This window comes from Schistocerca gregaria, chromosome X, assembly GCF_023897955.1.
Source record: "Schistocerca gregaria isolate iqSchGreg1 chromosome X, iqSchGreg1.2, whole genome shotgun sequence".
Classification (NCBI taxonomy): domain Eukaryota; kingdom Metazoa; phylum Arthropoda; class Insecta; order Orthoptera; family Acrididae; genus Schistocerca; species Schistocerca gregaria.
The window spans coordinates 574116933-574134092 of record NC_064931.1 but is presented as its reverse complement, the minus strand read 5'-3'; the positions used below and the strand labels follow the sequence as shown (position 1 = coordinate 574134092).

The 17160-nt window shown below is 43.4% G+C and overlaps 1 protein-coding gene across 3 annotated transcripts in view; it reads left to right on the top strand.

The window, feature by feature from the left end:
• The window catches only part of LOC126297781 (ATP-dependent helicase brm-like), a 229871-nt gene that overhangs the window by 130351 nt on the left and 82360 nt on the right, over window positions 1-17160 (top strand). For all 3 annotated transcript variants that reach the window (XM_049988964.1, XM_049988965.1, XM_049988963.1), the window contains 3 exons: window positions 6688-7159; window positions 13026-13164; window positions 13244-13405. In XM_049988964.1, the coding sequence (XP_049844921.1) occupies window positions 6688-7159; window positions 13026-13164; window positions 13244-13405 (773 nt within the window). The remainder of the gene's footprint in view (window positions 1-6687; window positions 7160-13025; window positions 13165-13243; window positions 13406-17160) is intronic.

Genomic DNA, 17160 nt, shown 5'->3' with positions numbered 1-17160 from the left:
ATATCAGAAATAACAACCACTGGACTACCGCTACAGTCACACAACAGTCAGTTTCATGGACCTTTAGTCACTGTGCATTTTAGATGTTTTTAAGCACATAATAAGTTTAAGTACATAGGAAATGGCTACTGCATTCCAAACAGTCTTAGCCCAGATGTACAATGCCCATTAATTTGAGTCACAATACTTTACCCCCCCGCCCCGTGGTTCATGTTTCTTTCATGATTTCATATGTGGCACCCATGGGGCTCCAAGGTATTGCAGCCCATTCTTCCTTCCCGAGCTGCATTTCCTTCCCCACACCTCTCCTTCCCTCCCCATCCTCGCTCCTTCCCCACTGCCCCCTCGTTCCCCTCTCTCTGTGTTCTTACTTATGTCAACCTTGCTATCCACCTGATTTTCTGTGTTCTGTGTGGTTTTGGTCTCCTTGCTCTTTTCTCTTTCATCCTTCCTTTTTGGTATTTTTGGTCCCCTTTTGGGGTTTGACCTCCATTTCTAAATTTTCTGTTCATAGTGTTAGCAATTTGAGGAAGAACTCACCCCCTAGTGTCTGTGGTGTGGCTTCCTCTCCCTTTTGCCTCTGTTTTGTCCCTTCCCCCTCCTACCTCTCCCTTACCCCAGTCCCATCACCCTCCCCTCTCTCTGTCCTCTGTTGTTTTGAGCAGCTGGGTGCTGCTCCCTCTCCGGTGCTGCTCCCTCTCCTCCGGTGCTGCTCCCTCTCCTCCGCTGAAGGAGTGCCCCCTTTCTTCGACACCTGTCGGTGACGGGTCTCCCTCCCAAGGCCCCTCCGCCCTGGCGTCTCTCAGGCTGGAGGTCTACTGCCACATCTTGCCCATGGGACACACAGTCTGTGCCTCCCAAGGTTGCCCGCTTTCTTTCGGTTCGGGATCTTGCAGAAACCTGCTCTCCCTCTGTGTCCTGCCCTCCTCAACCTGTGAAAGAGAAGACAAAGAAACACAAGTCCCAGGACAAAGCCTGTGTGGTGCCTCCGGAGGTGCCACCTCCCCCCTCGCAACCAGAGTCTAACCTCTTATTCATGGATGTCATCCCATCCTTGTTGGTGACAGATGGTGGCCCTCTGGCATGATTGCCTCCAGCCCGTTCACCTCCTGTTTTTATACCCAGTCCATGCTTATTCAATGGAACTGTAATGGATACCGCTGTAACCTCCAAGAGTTGCAATCCCTTATTGCCTTTTACTCTTCAGCTTGTGTCATTCTCCATGAATCTCATTTTACTGATGCTCACTCACCAACCCTTCGTGGGTTCTGTGCTTTTCTTTTCGAACTGGGTCGACCCTTTGAGGTCTTCCAGTAGCATCTGCACATTGGTCCGTATGTATATTATTAGTACATGGATCCCACTTTGTATCCCATTGGAAGCAGTTGCTGTCCGGGTCCACTTGGACTCTGCAGTCATGGTTTGAAATCTCTATCTCCCTCGTAAAAGGCCACCTACATCTGTTGACCTAGCTGCCCTCCTTCAGAAACTGCCCCCTCCATTTCTCCTTGTTGGGGGTTTTAATGCCCATCACTATTTGTGGTACAGTGCTTTTTCATCTATTCAGAGGCTCCTCATTGACCAGTTTGTTGTGGACTATGACCTGTGACTTCTTAATGATGGTTTAGCTACTCATTTTAGTGCTGTATATGGCACTTACTCTGCCATTGATTTTCCACTCTCTTCTTCTCCCCCTTCTTCCTTTCTTATACTTGTCACCACACAATGACCTCTGATAGCGACTGCTTCCCTTTGATTCTCTCATTCCCTTCCCACCTTTTGATGACTACGCTACCTCTCTTGGCTTTCCAAAGTGCTGATTTTCCTCTATATACCACCCAGGTCATTTTTCGACCTTCTCTGTTAGGTTGCATTGATGAAGTCATCAGTGATCCATCCGGTAAGGTAAATCTACACTGTCGGCATTGCCGTTCCTCATCTCACATGCCCCGTTCACCATTGGCTAGTTTTGTGGTGGAGCACAGCCGTTGCCGCCATTATCCATACTCGTCGTCATGCCTCGCAACATCTTAAATGGGACCTGTCCTCCTCTGGTCTTAGTACCTTTAAATGTCTTCACACCAAATCCTGTTACTTAATCAAACAGAGCAAGAAGGTGTGTTGGAAATGCTTTGTCTCCTCTCAGGGTCTTGTGTCCCTTTGTCACAGGTGTGGCTGCACTCCAAGGTTGCCAGTGGCAGTCCTCCATTCTGAGCCTTGCCCATTCAGGACGCCTTTGTACAGATCCATCAGTTCTTATAGAACACCTCACAGCCCATTTTGCGACACCTTCCGTGTCAGCCTTATATCCAGCTGCCTTTCTCCTCTGGAAACAGCAGGTTGAAGCTTCCCACATATATTTTACCCCTTGTCAGACGGAATCCTACAATGATCCTTTTACTGAATGGGAGCTGCTTCTGGCCCTCTCTTCTTCCCATGTTTCAACACCTCAATCCTCCACAACAATATCTCCTCTAGGTGTTTAACCATATTTGCCTCCATAACATTTTCCCCTCTCAATGGAGAGACAGTATTGTGGTTCCTGTTCCTAAGCCTGGCAAGGATCTGTCATCCATTGATAGTTACATGCCAGTCAGCCTGACCAGTGTCTATTGTAAGTTACTAGAACGAATGGTGGCTCAGCTCAGTTGGATCCTTGATTCTCAAGACCTTTTATTACCTTACCAGTGTGGTTTTCGGGAGGGACAGTCTCTGATCAATTATATGTGACAAACCACAGTTCGGCAGACCTTTTCTCATTGCTGCCATCTTGTCACAGTTCTCTTCAATCTTCGTAAGGCCTAGGACACAGCTTGGCACCATCACATCCTCCTCACAGTCCAGGAGTGGGTTCTTCGGTACTCCCTTCTGATTTTTATTCACCAGTTCCTGTCCCACCAGTTGTTCAGAGTCAAAAGCTGTCACTGTTTTCAGATCTCCACATACCCACGAGAATGCCATTTCACATGGCTCCTTATTAAGTATCTTTCTTTTTGTCATCGCTGTTAATGGAATTGTGGCCTCTCCCAGACCATTGGTCATCCATGCTCTAAATGTGGATGATTTCTGTATTTGGGCTAGGTCCCACTCAGTGGCCTCTGTGGAACGACAGGGTGCCATTCAACACACTTCCACGTGGACATCCTCACACTTTTTCAATTCTTTCCCCCGTAAGCTGACAAGGGTGCATTTCTGTCGCCGTACTACAGTCCATCCTGATCTGGAGCTCTACCTCGACACTCAACGTCTGACCATGGTTCCCCAGTTCCATTTCGTGGGTCTTCTTTTTGTCAACAAGCTTACTTGGTTGTACCTTGTCTGACGTCTGAATGTTGGCTGCTTTCGTAAACTCATTGTTTCGTTATCTGAAGGTTGGCTACTTTTGTAAACTCAATGCTCTTCACTTCCTTGCCCACACCACTTGGGGCCCAGATTGTACATCCTGTCTCCGCCTATCCCGGGCATTATTTCTGTGTTGTCTGGACTACGTTTATTAAGTTTATGGATCAGCTGCCCCTTCCACAGTGCTCCTCTTGCACCCAGCTCACCATCATGGTATCCGCTGAGTCACCGGTGCCTTTTGCACAAGCCCTCTTGATAGTCCTGTGGTTGATGCTGGGATTCCTCCTCTTTTCATTCGGTGGTCCCAGCTGCTGGATTCGTGTGCCATCACCATCCACTCTTCCCCTGCTGGCCCCTCCTATTCTATTCTTTTTGTGAGTTCAGCCATCACCCACCTGTTGCCCACCCTCGGTTAGGTTTACTGGTTGGGCTCTGCCTTACTTCTCTCTACCATGACTTCCATCTTCTCTTTGTGTCCTCTCCCCACATTCTCACCTAACCACTCTCCCTTGGTTAGTTCCTCAGCCCCAGATTCGGATGGATTTCTTCTGGGGACCGAAAACCTCCATAGCTCCAATGGTGTTCTATTGTTTGTTCCGAACATTCTTACGGAGGTTTCAGGGTGCCATTGTTTTTTACACCAGTGGCTCTAAATCTACTGGTCATGTGGGATATGCCTTCATGTTGTATAATGGTATGGTATGGTATAGTGTGAGTACCAGTTCGGGTCAGTGGTGGTCCTGCTGCTCTACCATGTGTGGCCTTTCTGGGGCACCCCCGCTGTACCTGTTTCCACTCATCCCTCTCCTGTTCTTTCCTTTGTCTGCTGCTCTGACGTCCCTTTCCCTCTCTGTTTGTGCAATAATCCCTTCCCCTTGACTGGACTGTACTGCTTGTGTTGTTTCTCCCTTGATTTCTGCCATCTTTGATCATGGGACCATTGACCTCGCTGTTTGGTCATTCCCCCCTCACCCCACCAAGCAACCAACCAACAGTGCTTTAAATCTGCACACTAAGAAACAACTCTGGAGCACTTCAGCAACCCCAAGACAGGCACATTTCTAGCCAAACCCGCACAAGATTCTGCAGAACCTGAGTCTTTCAGTGCATGACAGCATGAATTTTGTGTAAAATAGCTGATAAATTCTCCAGGAATGATACTTGATGTTGATGTTACCGTGTGTGTAGTAGTAGTAGTTTCGGCTCCGCACTCCGAAACCTTTGGGACACCGGCCACAGTGGCTTGTTTTGTCCTGGCTAAACAGCACTGTGCCAGGCCCCGGCTCTCTCGATGATGGTTAATTCACTCGTGCCCTCCATCAGTCCACATCCTGGTTTCGCTGTGGGATGTCACGTGTTGTGTACTGACTCGTCTGCTGGTCGCTGCGCTTCTTCCTCTCACTTCTCCTGAAAACTCTGTCCTCGTGACCTTACACTCTGTCTAGTCGCGCTACAACTATCACTGATGCGAATCGATAGCCAGAGAACTCAGTGGCATGCATCATACCCAAAAGCACTTCGATAAACACGGCTTAAACACAACTCTTTCTTTGAGTGGTATTGCAGCACATGCTGGGTACTTGATAGTTACAAATAAGTTCTAATATTTAGAGGCACTACTTGTAGTTTCTTGACAGAATTCAGAGTCCATGAATAAGCTTTGTTTGCAAAATATGATAGTTGTTAAGAAACATTGAACTTACTGCTAGAATCTCAAGAGAATTAAATAGGATTGTTATCTTAAATAAGGTGCCCCTGCCATGAAAGTGACTGCTAAGCTTAATTTACATCTCAAGAAAAAAATTTCCGATGAAAATAGGAAATGGAAATTGTATAAACAAAACATTAAAGGTAAACCTGTGATTGACAGACGCTTTCCATCACAACTGAATGCAAGGAAAAGGCTTCAATTATTCAACTAGCACAAAACCTGAACAACTGACAAATGAAATGTGTGACATGTTCTGATGAATGTACTTTCACACTGTTTGGTATATATACATGTACATCTGTACTCCACGAGCCACCTTCCAGTGTGTGGCTGAATGTATTTTGTGTTTCACATTTTACTGTTCCAGTTGTGAATGGAACTCATATGGATTTGATATTCAAAAATGGAAACCTCAAGTTGGAGAGAGATACTTTTCATATTCACAGTTGCATAATCTCACTCCACTTTCTTTTTAAAGACAAGCTTTTTGTTTGTACACCTGTAAGCAAGAAGTCTTTAGTGACTAATGTTGCAGCGTACATTTTTGACAATAGAAAGAAAACATCAGTGGTCATATTTACATTCTGAGAGAAAGTGTACAAATTGGTCCTTTTTCCAAATGTGGAGCTTGATGTACAATTTATAGCAGTCGTGGTATATGTATCACAACTTTTTATTAACTAGTTTGGTCACAGAGTTCAATAGTTAGTTAATATATGAAATTTTTAACTCCTTCTTTTACCCATATTGGATCTTCAGTTTTGCCAGGTTATACAAGCCTATTAATCACTCACTTCAGTCAGTACCCTTGTTTCTTGTAATTTGCTTTTCTGGTGTGGAAGTACAGGATACTGAATGTTAATTTCGCATTACATTTTGGAATTAATTCAGTCTGTCATTTGTTAGCATGTTCTTTGCGCTATATTCGTGCCTACAGTTATTATAGAGGGATCTTTGCATGGTTAAAAATTGTTTACTACGTTGTATAACAAAAACGTTGCCTTGATAGTAGTAACAGTGCTTCGTGTAATGATTTCCAGTTGTAGAATTTTTAAAATTGTTTCAGTAAAGTCTTTTTGAAGGATTTCAAGTGGATTTGATTTTCATGTGAATAAATAAAAAAGAATCTTACCTTTCATATTCAAACACTGAAAAATACTATTTTTATTCACAGTTACCCAAGGACAAACTTTGTTTGTAGTGTATAGGGGTTAACAAGAAATTTCTAATGAGTCATATTAATTAAATATTTTGCCTTTTTTGTGATCCCCTTTTGTGTTACTACAGAATTTGTCATAAACAGGAACAAAACTATGATACAGTTTTAGTTAATGATTCGAAAGAAGAGAAACCTTATTTATAGAACAATTTTTCAGATAAAACACAGTGCAAACAATTGTGTGCAAAATAAGGTTTTTGGAACGAAAAAGAATGGAACCATAACTTTTAAAAGAAAAGGTGCACTTGTAGTTGCGTGTGACTAAGGCAGTGTCAGAGATAAAAATTCTGGGTGATTGATTAAATGTGAGGTAATTCTGGTTTCTTTTCATTTTTCCTTTCTTCCTTTTACTCTGATGTTAATAAATTCTACCAACTGTGTACTGTTTAAACAAAAAAGTTTTTTATGTTTCTAGGAGTATCCGTATGTCCTCCTCCATCCCCATCACCAATGCCGGCACAAATGGCACCCCCAACATGTCCATCAGCGTCTCAACAGAAGCCATTAATGCCCCCACGCTTGGGCACACCTGCCCCTCAGGCCCCACCACCACAAACTCAGCGACCTCAGATGGCACCACAGCAGCCTCCACATAATCATCAACAAGCAGCAGTGACAGCAGTGCCACCACCACCACCTCCACTGCAGCAACAGCAAATGCAGCAAGAACAGCAACAACCACCACCACAACAGCAACAACAGCAGCCGCCGCAGCAGCAGCAACAACAACAGCCACAGCAGCAACAACAACAGCAGCAGCAACAACCGCAGCAGCAGCAACAGCAACATTGTGGCCCTGGAGGTCAGCAGAAGCAAAACAGGGTCACATCGGTACCACGACCGGTGGGCATTGATCCACTGCTTGTCCTTTCTGAGCGCGAGAACAGGTAAGGAACAATATTTTTGTAAACTGCTGCACCGAAAGTGAAAAAATGGAATTACTTTAGCCAGTAATTTGTCTTGTATGTTGTGGACAGCAAAGGTGTATTTCAAGAAATTACAAAATTGTTCATTATATTTTTGTGTGAGCTTGGTAGTGAAGTATTGAATTGCTGCACATGAGGTTCCTGATTTTGATGGTGGAATGAGTGATATATATCCCTAAATCATCAGATGGTATCAAAATTTTGAAAATTAAACTGAGATCCATTCTTGAGATCTGTGTTGAACTTAATTTTCAGATATATTTTGTCTTCACATTTGAGTATGTGCAGGGATTCCAAGGGCACAGGATACATTTGTTATTTTGTAAAACTGATGAACAGAAGATGGAAGAGAGATGAGCTCTGGAATTAGTAACTAATTTTGTTTTTTCCTCTCTGGAAATGCAAGAGAGGTGCAAGTAAAAATAGGAAGTTGCATTTTTGCATCATAGTCCACTGCACCGTCCAAAGCTTAGGAATGGTACTCGGAGTTATCCAATTAATTGGTAGTGGAGTCATTATTCTCATCCATAACAACACACAGCTTTCTCTTGTTTATGTCATAACTGTCTCTAATTGACAAGGTATTATGTACACTATGTGATCAAAAGTATCCGGACACCTGACTGAAAATGACTTACAGGTTTGTGGTGCCCTCCATCGGTAATGCTGGAATTCAGTATGGTGTTGGCCCACCCTTAGCCTTGATCACAGCTTCCACTCTTGCAGTCATATGTTCAATCAGGTGCTGAAACGTTTCCTGGGGAATGCCAGCCAATTCTTCATTGAGTGCTGCACTGAGGAGAGGTATCAATGTTGATACAGCGAGGCTTGGCACGAAGTCGGCATTCTAAAACATCCCAAAGGTGTTCTACAGCAGGCTGTTCCAGCTTGTCGGCTCCGTTGTGAGCCGCGAAGCGCTCCCTGCTCCAGGGAGCCGTGTCACTCGCTGTGACCATTCAAGTGGGCCGGCATGTGGCACGGCTGGCTGAGGCAGGTGGCAAGGCAAGCGTTTTGATGTGCCAGCTGCGTCTTACAAGATCGACAACCTCATACTCTTAGCTGCTAAGACGTTGTGACATGCTACACCAGGAAATATGATGTTCAGGAAATAAATAAGAAACAACTGTTTTACAAGAAATTGCATACTAAATTTATTGGGCCTCTGTAGCTGGATATTTTCTTTTCATTACAAGATCGGAAATATCAGGCATCAAAGTGTTCACAGGGTTAATGCGGAGGTTGTCGTTCATTGTTGCATCCTGAAGAAACAATTGTTCCTTACTTTTTACTCTTTTCATTGCTGAGAAAAGTTGCTCACAACAGTACATAAATCCAAACATGCACATGATCTGAGCGGCATGGTTGTGAAGCGTGGGAAGTGTTTTTTGCTGCACTGAACAATACCATTGTGACAAATCCAACGCGTTGTAGTACCTCTCTTTCAACAAAGTTGAATTTTGCAAATCAGTAATCTCCAATTGAAGTGACGATGACAAGTCATCGGGGGAAACTGGAAAAGGAGTGCTGAACACCTTAAGTTCCATTTCCAAACTAGTGAGGTCTCGGAATCGTGTTCCAAACAACGTGATGAGCTGCTTTAACTTTGCTTGTTAATCGCCGAAAGTAGTACCTTCAGGTAGTTTTAAAGAAGCAAGATGATTGAAGAATGTTAAATGTCCATTACTCATCTGCCTCTCAAATAAACGTAACTTTTCCATGAATGCTTTGATCTGGTCGTGCATGTCAACGATTAGCTGCCCTTTGCCCTGCAATGACAGATTTAAATTATTCAGATGCATAGTTATTTTATATCTTTCAGACAACGCATTTCTTCCCCTTTAATTTCGATAAAAAGTGATATTTCCTCATTAATGGCAAAGAAAAAATCGAGAAATTTTCCCTGACTCAGCCAACGAACTGTAATGTGGTAAGGTATATCCCCATACTCCGCTTCCATATCTTTCAGGAGTCCTTTGAATTGGCGATGATTCATACCCTGACGCCATACAACATTCACACACTTCATGACGACTTTCATTACGCCACCTAGCTCTACTGTTTCAGCACACAGTGCCTCTTGGTGAATAAAACAATGAAGAGTCAAAATGTCTTTCCCGAATTCGGCCCTGAGTTAATTTTTCAAATGAGAAGCAAAACCTTGGTGACGCCTGATCATTTGTGGTGCACCATCTGTCGCTACAGAATGGAGCTTATCCCATGGCAAATTCATATTGTCCACTGATTCACAAACAGCTTCAAACATGTCACGTCCTGTTGCGGTGTAATCGAGTGGTACCACATCCAAGAGTTATTCAGTTACTTGCAGCCCATGTTGACACCATGCACATAGACTGCAAGCTGAGCACAGTCCGATATGTTGGTACTTTTGTCAAGCGCTAGCAAAAATGCAAAAAAGCTCTTCGCCTTTTTCCTGAGCTGTGTCTCTAAATCCACTGCCATGTCCAGGATTTGACGAGACATTGTTTGCTTCGACAGGAAAACCCCTTCAATTACCTGCACCTCCCTTGGAAACAAACATTCTGCAACTGCTACCATGCACAATTTTACGAGTGGTCCCACTGAAAACGGCTTGCCACTCGTCGCAGTTATGTGAGCGACCCTGTAGCTTCCTCAAATTGAAGATTCAGTAGTGTTTTCTCCGCTCTCATTCACCTGAAAATTACAGAACACGAACCATGTTGCATGTTTTGATACCCTCCATATTACGGAACCGTTTTTAAACTTATGTCTCCTGGTATGTCGTTCTTAACCCTGGCTACTAGTTCTCTGCATGCAACGCCTTCTATCTGATGCCGTTGGATATTGTACCTCTTCGCAGAATTAAATACTTTATGACATACAAGACACTGTGGACGTCCACCCCTCTCAATGAATAGAAAGGTATCCTCCAATAGAGGTACAGGGCTCCCTTGGCTAGTCATAGCTGTCATTGAACATGGATTATTGCATCAGTTGCGGCTGCATGTGGCCAGGGGGCAGTGAGTTCGCTTTCCCCCTCCACACAAGCTCCGAGCTGCCACAGTGAGTGCTCCGTAACGCTCCAGCTCCCTGGAGCTCAGTTGGAACAGCCTGTTCTATAGGATTCAGGTCAGGACTCTGTGCAGGCCAGTCCATTACAGGGCTGTTCTTGTCATGTAACCACTCTGCCATAGGCCATGCATCATGAACAGGTGCTTGATCGTGTTGAAATATTCTATCACCCTCCTCGAACTGCTCTTCAACAGTGGGAAGCAGGAAGGTTCTTAAAACAATGTAAGCCTGTACTGTGATAACTGCTATGTAAAACAACAAGGGGTGCAAGCCCCCTCCATGAGAAACACGACTACACTATAACACCACCGCCTGTGAATTTTACTATTGGAACTACTCATGCTGGCAGATGATGTTCACCAGGCATTCGCCATACTCACACCCTGACATCGGATTGCCACATTGTGTACCATGATTTGTCACTGCACACAACGTTTTTCCACTGTTCAATTGTCCAGTGTTTATGCTCCTTACAACTAGTGATGCGTCATTTGGTATTTATTGGCGTGATGTGTGGCATATGAGCAGCTGCTCATCTGTGAAATCCAAGTTTTCTCACCTCCCACCTAACTGTCATAGTACTTGCAGTGGATCCTGATGCAGTTTGGAATTCCTGAGTGATGGTCTGGAGATATGTGCCTATTACACATTACGACCCTCTTCAACTGTCAGCGCTCTCTGTCAGTCAACAGATGAGGTCGGCCTATACGCTTTTGTGCTGTGCATGTCCCTTCGTGTTTCCACTTCATTATCACATCGAAGCAGTGGACCTAGGGATGTTCAAGAGTGTGCAAATCTCGTGTACAGATGTATGGCACAAGTGACACCCAATCACCTGTCCACATTAGAAGTCCATGAGTTTCGCAGAGTGCACCATTCTGCTCTCTCATGATGTTTAATGACTACTGAGGTTGTTGATATGGAGTAACTGGCAGTCGGTGTCCGGATACTTTTGATCACGTAGTGTATTATTGTGGTCAGGATTGAGATTAGAGGGAGCTAAGGGGAAGTGCTGTGTGACTCAGTGTGGAAATTGGTGGCTCCAGTATGGAATTAGAAGCAGGTGTAATTCAAAATTGTGAAGAGAACTAAAATCTGTTGAGATTCTACCAGGATGGAGGAAAGCTAGATGAAGTTTAAGGATGGAAGTATAACAGAGAACGTGTAGAATGGGAGCAGTGGGTCTGACAAGTAAAAGTTAAGGAGTTTGCCCAGAATGAGTATTTTATTATATGAATTATTGATTTTCAGTATGTTTGGCTAACTGATGGTGCAGCATTTCAAGTGGTGGTTGTGAGAGAGGCGAGTTTAGACAGTGTAACTTATTGTGTCATGTAATAACTGAAGTGGAGGCTCATTATTTACATCTCCATTAGCTTTTGCTGTTATTACAGTTGGGACTTGAGACAGTAAACCTGAAACACAAAAATTTGTTTATGCTCTCAGATATAACTGGAACAGTTCTTTCAATTATGTGATACTCTCAGATGTAATGTGCCACAGCAAGTGTTGATGAGGTGTTTCAGCATATGGAAATAAAAAGTCATAACTTGCAAGCATTGAAAATCTCAGTCCAGTGTATGAACATTGAAAGTTTTCCATCCAGTTGGAGAAACTTTTCAGGGCACATAAGAACAGTTTTTGTAGAATTATACTGCCCTTGTCATGTGAGTGGTAGCACATACGGTTACCTGGAATAATTCTTTTGGCAATTACAATGTAGTGGAACTGGTGGCTCTTGTGGTGAAACGTGTTAAAAAAAGTTACAACTTGAACAAAATGTCTAGTGCACCATGACAATGTGAAATCTCATATGGTAAGAATACCAGAGCAAGTCCACTCAGTATACACTAGTAGATTACATTAAAGCAACTATCCTCACTATGTTTCCTTCCAGTAAACAACCGCATTTTACACATTTAGACAGAAGCCAAAAAAAATGACAATAAGTGTTAGTCGACCGTGATATTGTTGCAGCTGGGAGTGAAGGATCTTAGATCAGCTTATTGTGTTTTTTTTTTTTTTTTTTCATGATATTTCGTGAGGATATGCTGAACCACTTGATAGTATAAACACAGCTGACTTAAAACCATTAACAATGAAATGAGTTTTCCTTAGTCACTATCGTACTTGTTTACTGTAAGGTCACAGCTTGTTTCCAATAGTGGCAATGCAAGGTCAAGTGCAATAATAATAATAATAATAATAATAATAATAATAATTTTAATTTGTTCACTTGCACTTGTTGCTATGTATCTATCAGATTGTTTCAAAATAAATGTTTATATTTTGTGTACTTGTTGGTATCTTTACATGTGTCCATTCCTGCATCTTGCTGTCTCATTGGCAATAAAGAGGCCAGTGGAAGAACACTGTTAATAAATATAACTGCCCTAAAACAGTCTGTAAATTTGGCAAACTCCTTACTGCAGAAGACAGAAGGACGAAACAACTAAATCTTGTTGTCAGTATTGATATCTTAATTTTTTCGAAGAAAAATTGATGATGCAGAGGATGTTTGATGAAAGAACAGGTCCAATAAATGAGATGAAATGGTCTACCAAAGAAAGTAATAAACTACTCCTCTTTTTTAGAATTTTTGTGGGTATTAGTTATGTGCTACGAGCTTGTTTGGCATGACTGCCGGCTCTGGAATAATGCTGTGTGGTTGAATAATATATTATCTAAACATGAATTATATTGTAGTTTTGAGACACTATTTCATTCAGTATCTTGTGTGTAAGCTGCTATTAATTTTTCCTTATCTATTTCTCAGGGTAGCAAATCAAATATACATGCGTATACAACAGCTCATCAACTTGCCACAAGATTTGCCAGAGGAAATTAAAATAAAGGCAGAAATTGAGTTGCGTGCATTACGAGTTTTAAATTTTCAGAGACAATTGAGAAGTGAGGTATGGAATTTATTTCACAGTATGCCAAGACAAATTTGTTTTAATTTGAGATTATGGCAAATACAATTTTCTTGTACAGATACTTGCTGCCACTAGAAGGGACACTACTCTTGAGACTGCACAGATAATGAAGATGTACAAACGTACCAAAAGACAAGGTTTGCGGGAGGCACGAGCAACAGAGAAACTGGAAAAACAACAAAAATTGGAAGCAGAGCGGAAGCGAAGGCAGAAACATCAAGTATGTTTTGTGAAATTTGTTGGGTAACACTGATGGTATTATTTAATTGGGATGTTAAGCTCTGTGTTAGCCATGAAAATTTATTTTACAATGAAATTTTTTTTAGTATTTCTTTTGGAATACTGTCTGCAGATGGACATTGATACAAAGTTAGTTATGTAGACCTGTATAAACTTTTTGTTATAGAAAAATGCTAACACAATATGAAAGGAAACTGCAGCTTTTGTGTATTCATTGCCCTAACAATCCTTGTGATATCTACCAGTTGTCTTTCTCCTACCCTCCAGTGAAACAGTTTCTCTGTTCTATTTTCAGCTGTCTCCCTTATTTCTTCATTTCTATCTTTTTCGTTTTTCTTCCATTTCCATTTCCATTGCTTATTATTGTCTTAATGCAAGACATAAATAACAGTGCATCTACAATTAATCAAAGTTTATTCATCCAAATAAAAAGGAACAACAAACATAGAAGCTGATAGAAGTAAACACTAAAAACATATCTGAGAGAGAGTGCATGCTGTACTGTCCTTATATAGAGGAGGGCTTTGGTAGATGGTACGGTGGCTGCCATGCCACGTGCAGAAGTCCTGTGACCCACTGCAGGCATCCTCTGGTGGTCGGTCTGTGCAGATGCAGTTGGCATACGATTTGAAATGTAGTGTGCCAGTAGCCTGGTGCTGTGGCATGTATCCACGTATTCCGTACTGGGTTACAGCATCCCTCCCCCATGGGGAAAGGGCACTCCTCTGATGCAGACATCTGGATGACTGACGAAACACCCACAGCCTCTGTGGTGGGTGGCACAGACGTTGATAGTGGCACTGGAAATAGATTCCGGGCTGAAATGGGTGAGTAGGGGCACAGGTGGCATGCCCGTGAACACATGCGGCGTCCGCACCCATGAACTATAACAGAGACGACTGGTCACGAGAGCACTGGTAGCATCTCGATGTCCGGGATCCTGTTGTGGAACAGCACTGACGGCGAAAGCACCAGCCACTGGGCCACAGGCAGCCCAGATGCTGGCGGTGAAAGACCCGACGATGCCTACCGAGCCTGTGGCAGAATTCCTGACGGCAGCAATGTGGCGCGGGAAAGGTCGGCAGCATGTCCTGGGAGGATGAGGGACAGACCCTGGAGGAGAGGCAGGAGGAGGTGGCACCCACAAGGAGGGTGAGTCCACCACTGCAGCTGGGATGCCCCCAAGACCTGGACAGGTGCTGAGGGAGGAGGCAAAGGTGGTGGTGGTCAACCTGTGGGTCTCACCACAATGCGAGAATGCAGTTGATTGTCATGGTGTGCCACAAGCCCTTACCAGTGCGCACCATACAAAGGTGGTGGTCGAAGCAGCTGTGGGTTGTTGCTAGAATCCTCACTGGTTGCCAGAATCCACAGAGCCAGGAGCAGACCATGACGAGTCTTATGCTAATGGCTGTAGGTAGGGAAGCATGAACAGATGCAGAAGGGAGTGTGTCTGTCAATAATGGAGCATCTCTGCATGATTTCGATTCCCCACCAGTGTAGGAAATCGAGAAGTGTGTCAAAGCGTCGTCCATGGAAGAGCCTACAACAGACTTCTTCATTTGAATCTGGAATGTGCAGACGAAATGGTCTGCCTCATCATTAGACTGGGATTGGAAAGGTGGAGCAGTCATGTGATGAATGCCTACAAGGGCACAGAAATCAGGGAAGGTCTGAGACACAAACTGCAGTCCGTTATCTGTCACAAGTGTATAAAGCCATTCTCCAATAGAAAAAAATATGGAGACGGTTGCGGCTGACATCAAAGGACAGTGGATGACATATGGAAATTTAGAGAAAGCATTAACAACAAACATCCAGTAAGAACTGAGGAAGAACGCATCAACATGGACATGTTCCCATGGACAGGTTCAGGCCATGGAGAGAGCATCGCCAGCAGCTCCGCACATTGAGTAGCACACAGAGATCAGGCTGCCACAAAATATACAATGTTGCCGTCAATGTCAGACCAAAACACATGCCAACAGGTCAACAACTTGGTATGGGAGACCTACCAATGATCCTGGTGTGCAGTGGCCAGGATCACCACCTTGATCAATAGCCCATCCGTAGCTAAGATAACACCATCAAATACCCAAAGGTGATGATAGAGGGCAAAATAGTTGCACAGAGGATCATAAGCCCTGCTCAGATGCTTGTCCAGTCAATAATACTGAATGAGATGAACAACTGGATGCAAAACCAGATCGATAGTGACAGCAGCTGCAGTCTGGGAGAATGTGCGTTGCAGTTCAACATCTAAGTGATAATAAATGAGTTCATCCTGGTTAAAAGCAGGATCTTGCTCCATCGGAAGCTAGAACATCACATAGGCATTATTGTGTTGTGCAGTAGGCTGAAAACCTATTTCACAGTTGTAGTGCTGGATGCGATGGGCCCCTTTGTCGGGCAACATAGCAGAACAATCAAACAACAAAATCAAGATATGTGGTCAATAATGATGTAGGACTTGCTCTCATACAAGGAGTTCAGCGTTTTTGACATGTACGCTATTGGACATTTGGAACCATCCTCATATCGGCGTGGGAGAAGGGCCCTGAGTCTATAGTGAGAGGTGTCTGTAGCCAAAACCAGGTGATGGCTAGGATGGAAATTAGCCCAACAAGGATCAGAATGTGATTTAGATTTTACAATCTTGGATGCATGCTCACTAAGAGGGAACATTTCCAGAATAAGATTTTCACTCTGCAGCGGAGTGAGCACTGATATGAAACTTCCTGGCAGATTAAAACTGTGTGCCAGACCGAGACTCGAACTCGGGACCTTTGCCTATCGCGGGAAAGTGCAAGGTCCCGTTTTCGAGTCTCGGTCTGGCACACAGTTTTAATCTGCCAGGAAGTTTCAAGAGGGAACACTGTTGTGGAGCAACTTGTGAAGGGGATGGACCATCATGGATGCACCTGGAAAGAATTTGTGATAGTATTTAGTGTTACCTAAAAATGCTTGGTCTTTTGACATTTGTAGGACAAGGCAGAGCTGTGATGCCAGCAACATCAGGGCATAAAGGCTTAACACCATCCCGAGAAACCTGAAACCCCAAATACACAATGGACTGCTGGAAAAAGTGTAACTTAGCCAAGTTTCATTTCAACACTGTGGTTTGTAAGAACGTGAAAAAAGTGCATAAATTACATAAATGCTCTTCCCTGGATGCATCCGTAATGCCAATGTCATCAGCATTGTTGATGCACTCCAGAATGGACATCGTCAGTTGTTCCAAAAAACACTGAGAAATCACCGATCAGGAGATGCTCATATTGGCACAACCTAAAGGGTGTGTTAATCATAAAGAGATATTTAGAATCCTTATCCAATGTAACCTGTAAATAGGCTTCAGATAAATCAAATTTTGGAGAAAAACTGGCCCTCAGTGAGCTTAACCCATAATCTGTCCTAACGGGGCAAAGGGTAGATGTCAATGATAGATTGGACATTAATAGAAACTTTAAAGTAAGTGCAGAGGTGAAGCTGAGACCAGGTGGCTTTTTTAAGAGTCACTAGGGGCTTAGACTACTCACTTGGTGTAATTGACTGTATGATCCCCAGTGGCGTCAACCTGTCCAATTCCAATTTCATTTGGTCCTGCAAAGCCACAGGAACAGAGCACACACAGAAAAAGACTGGGCACACAATAGGTTTCAGAATAATGTGAGCTGCAAAATTAGTGACACAACGTGACCCATCCAAAAAAGAGTCAAGAACTCAGAACACAGA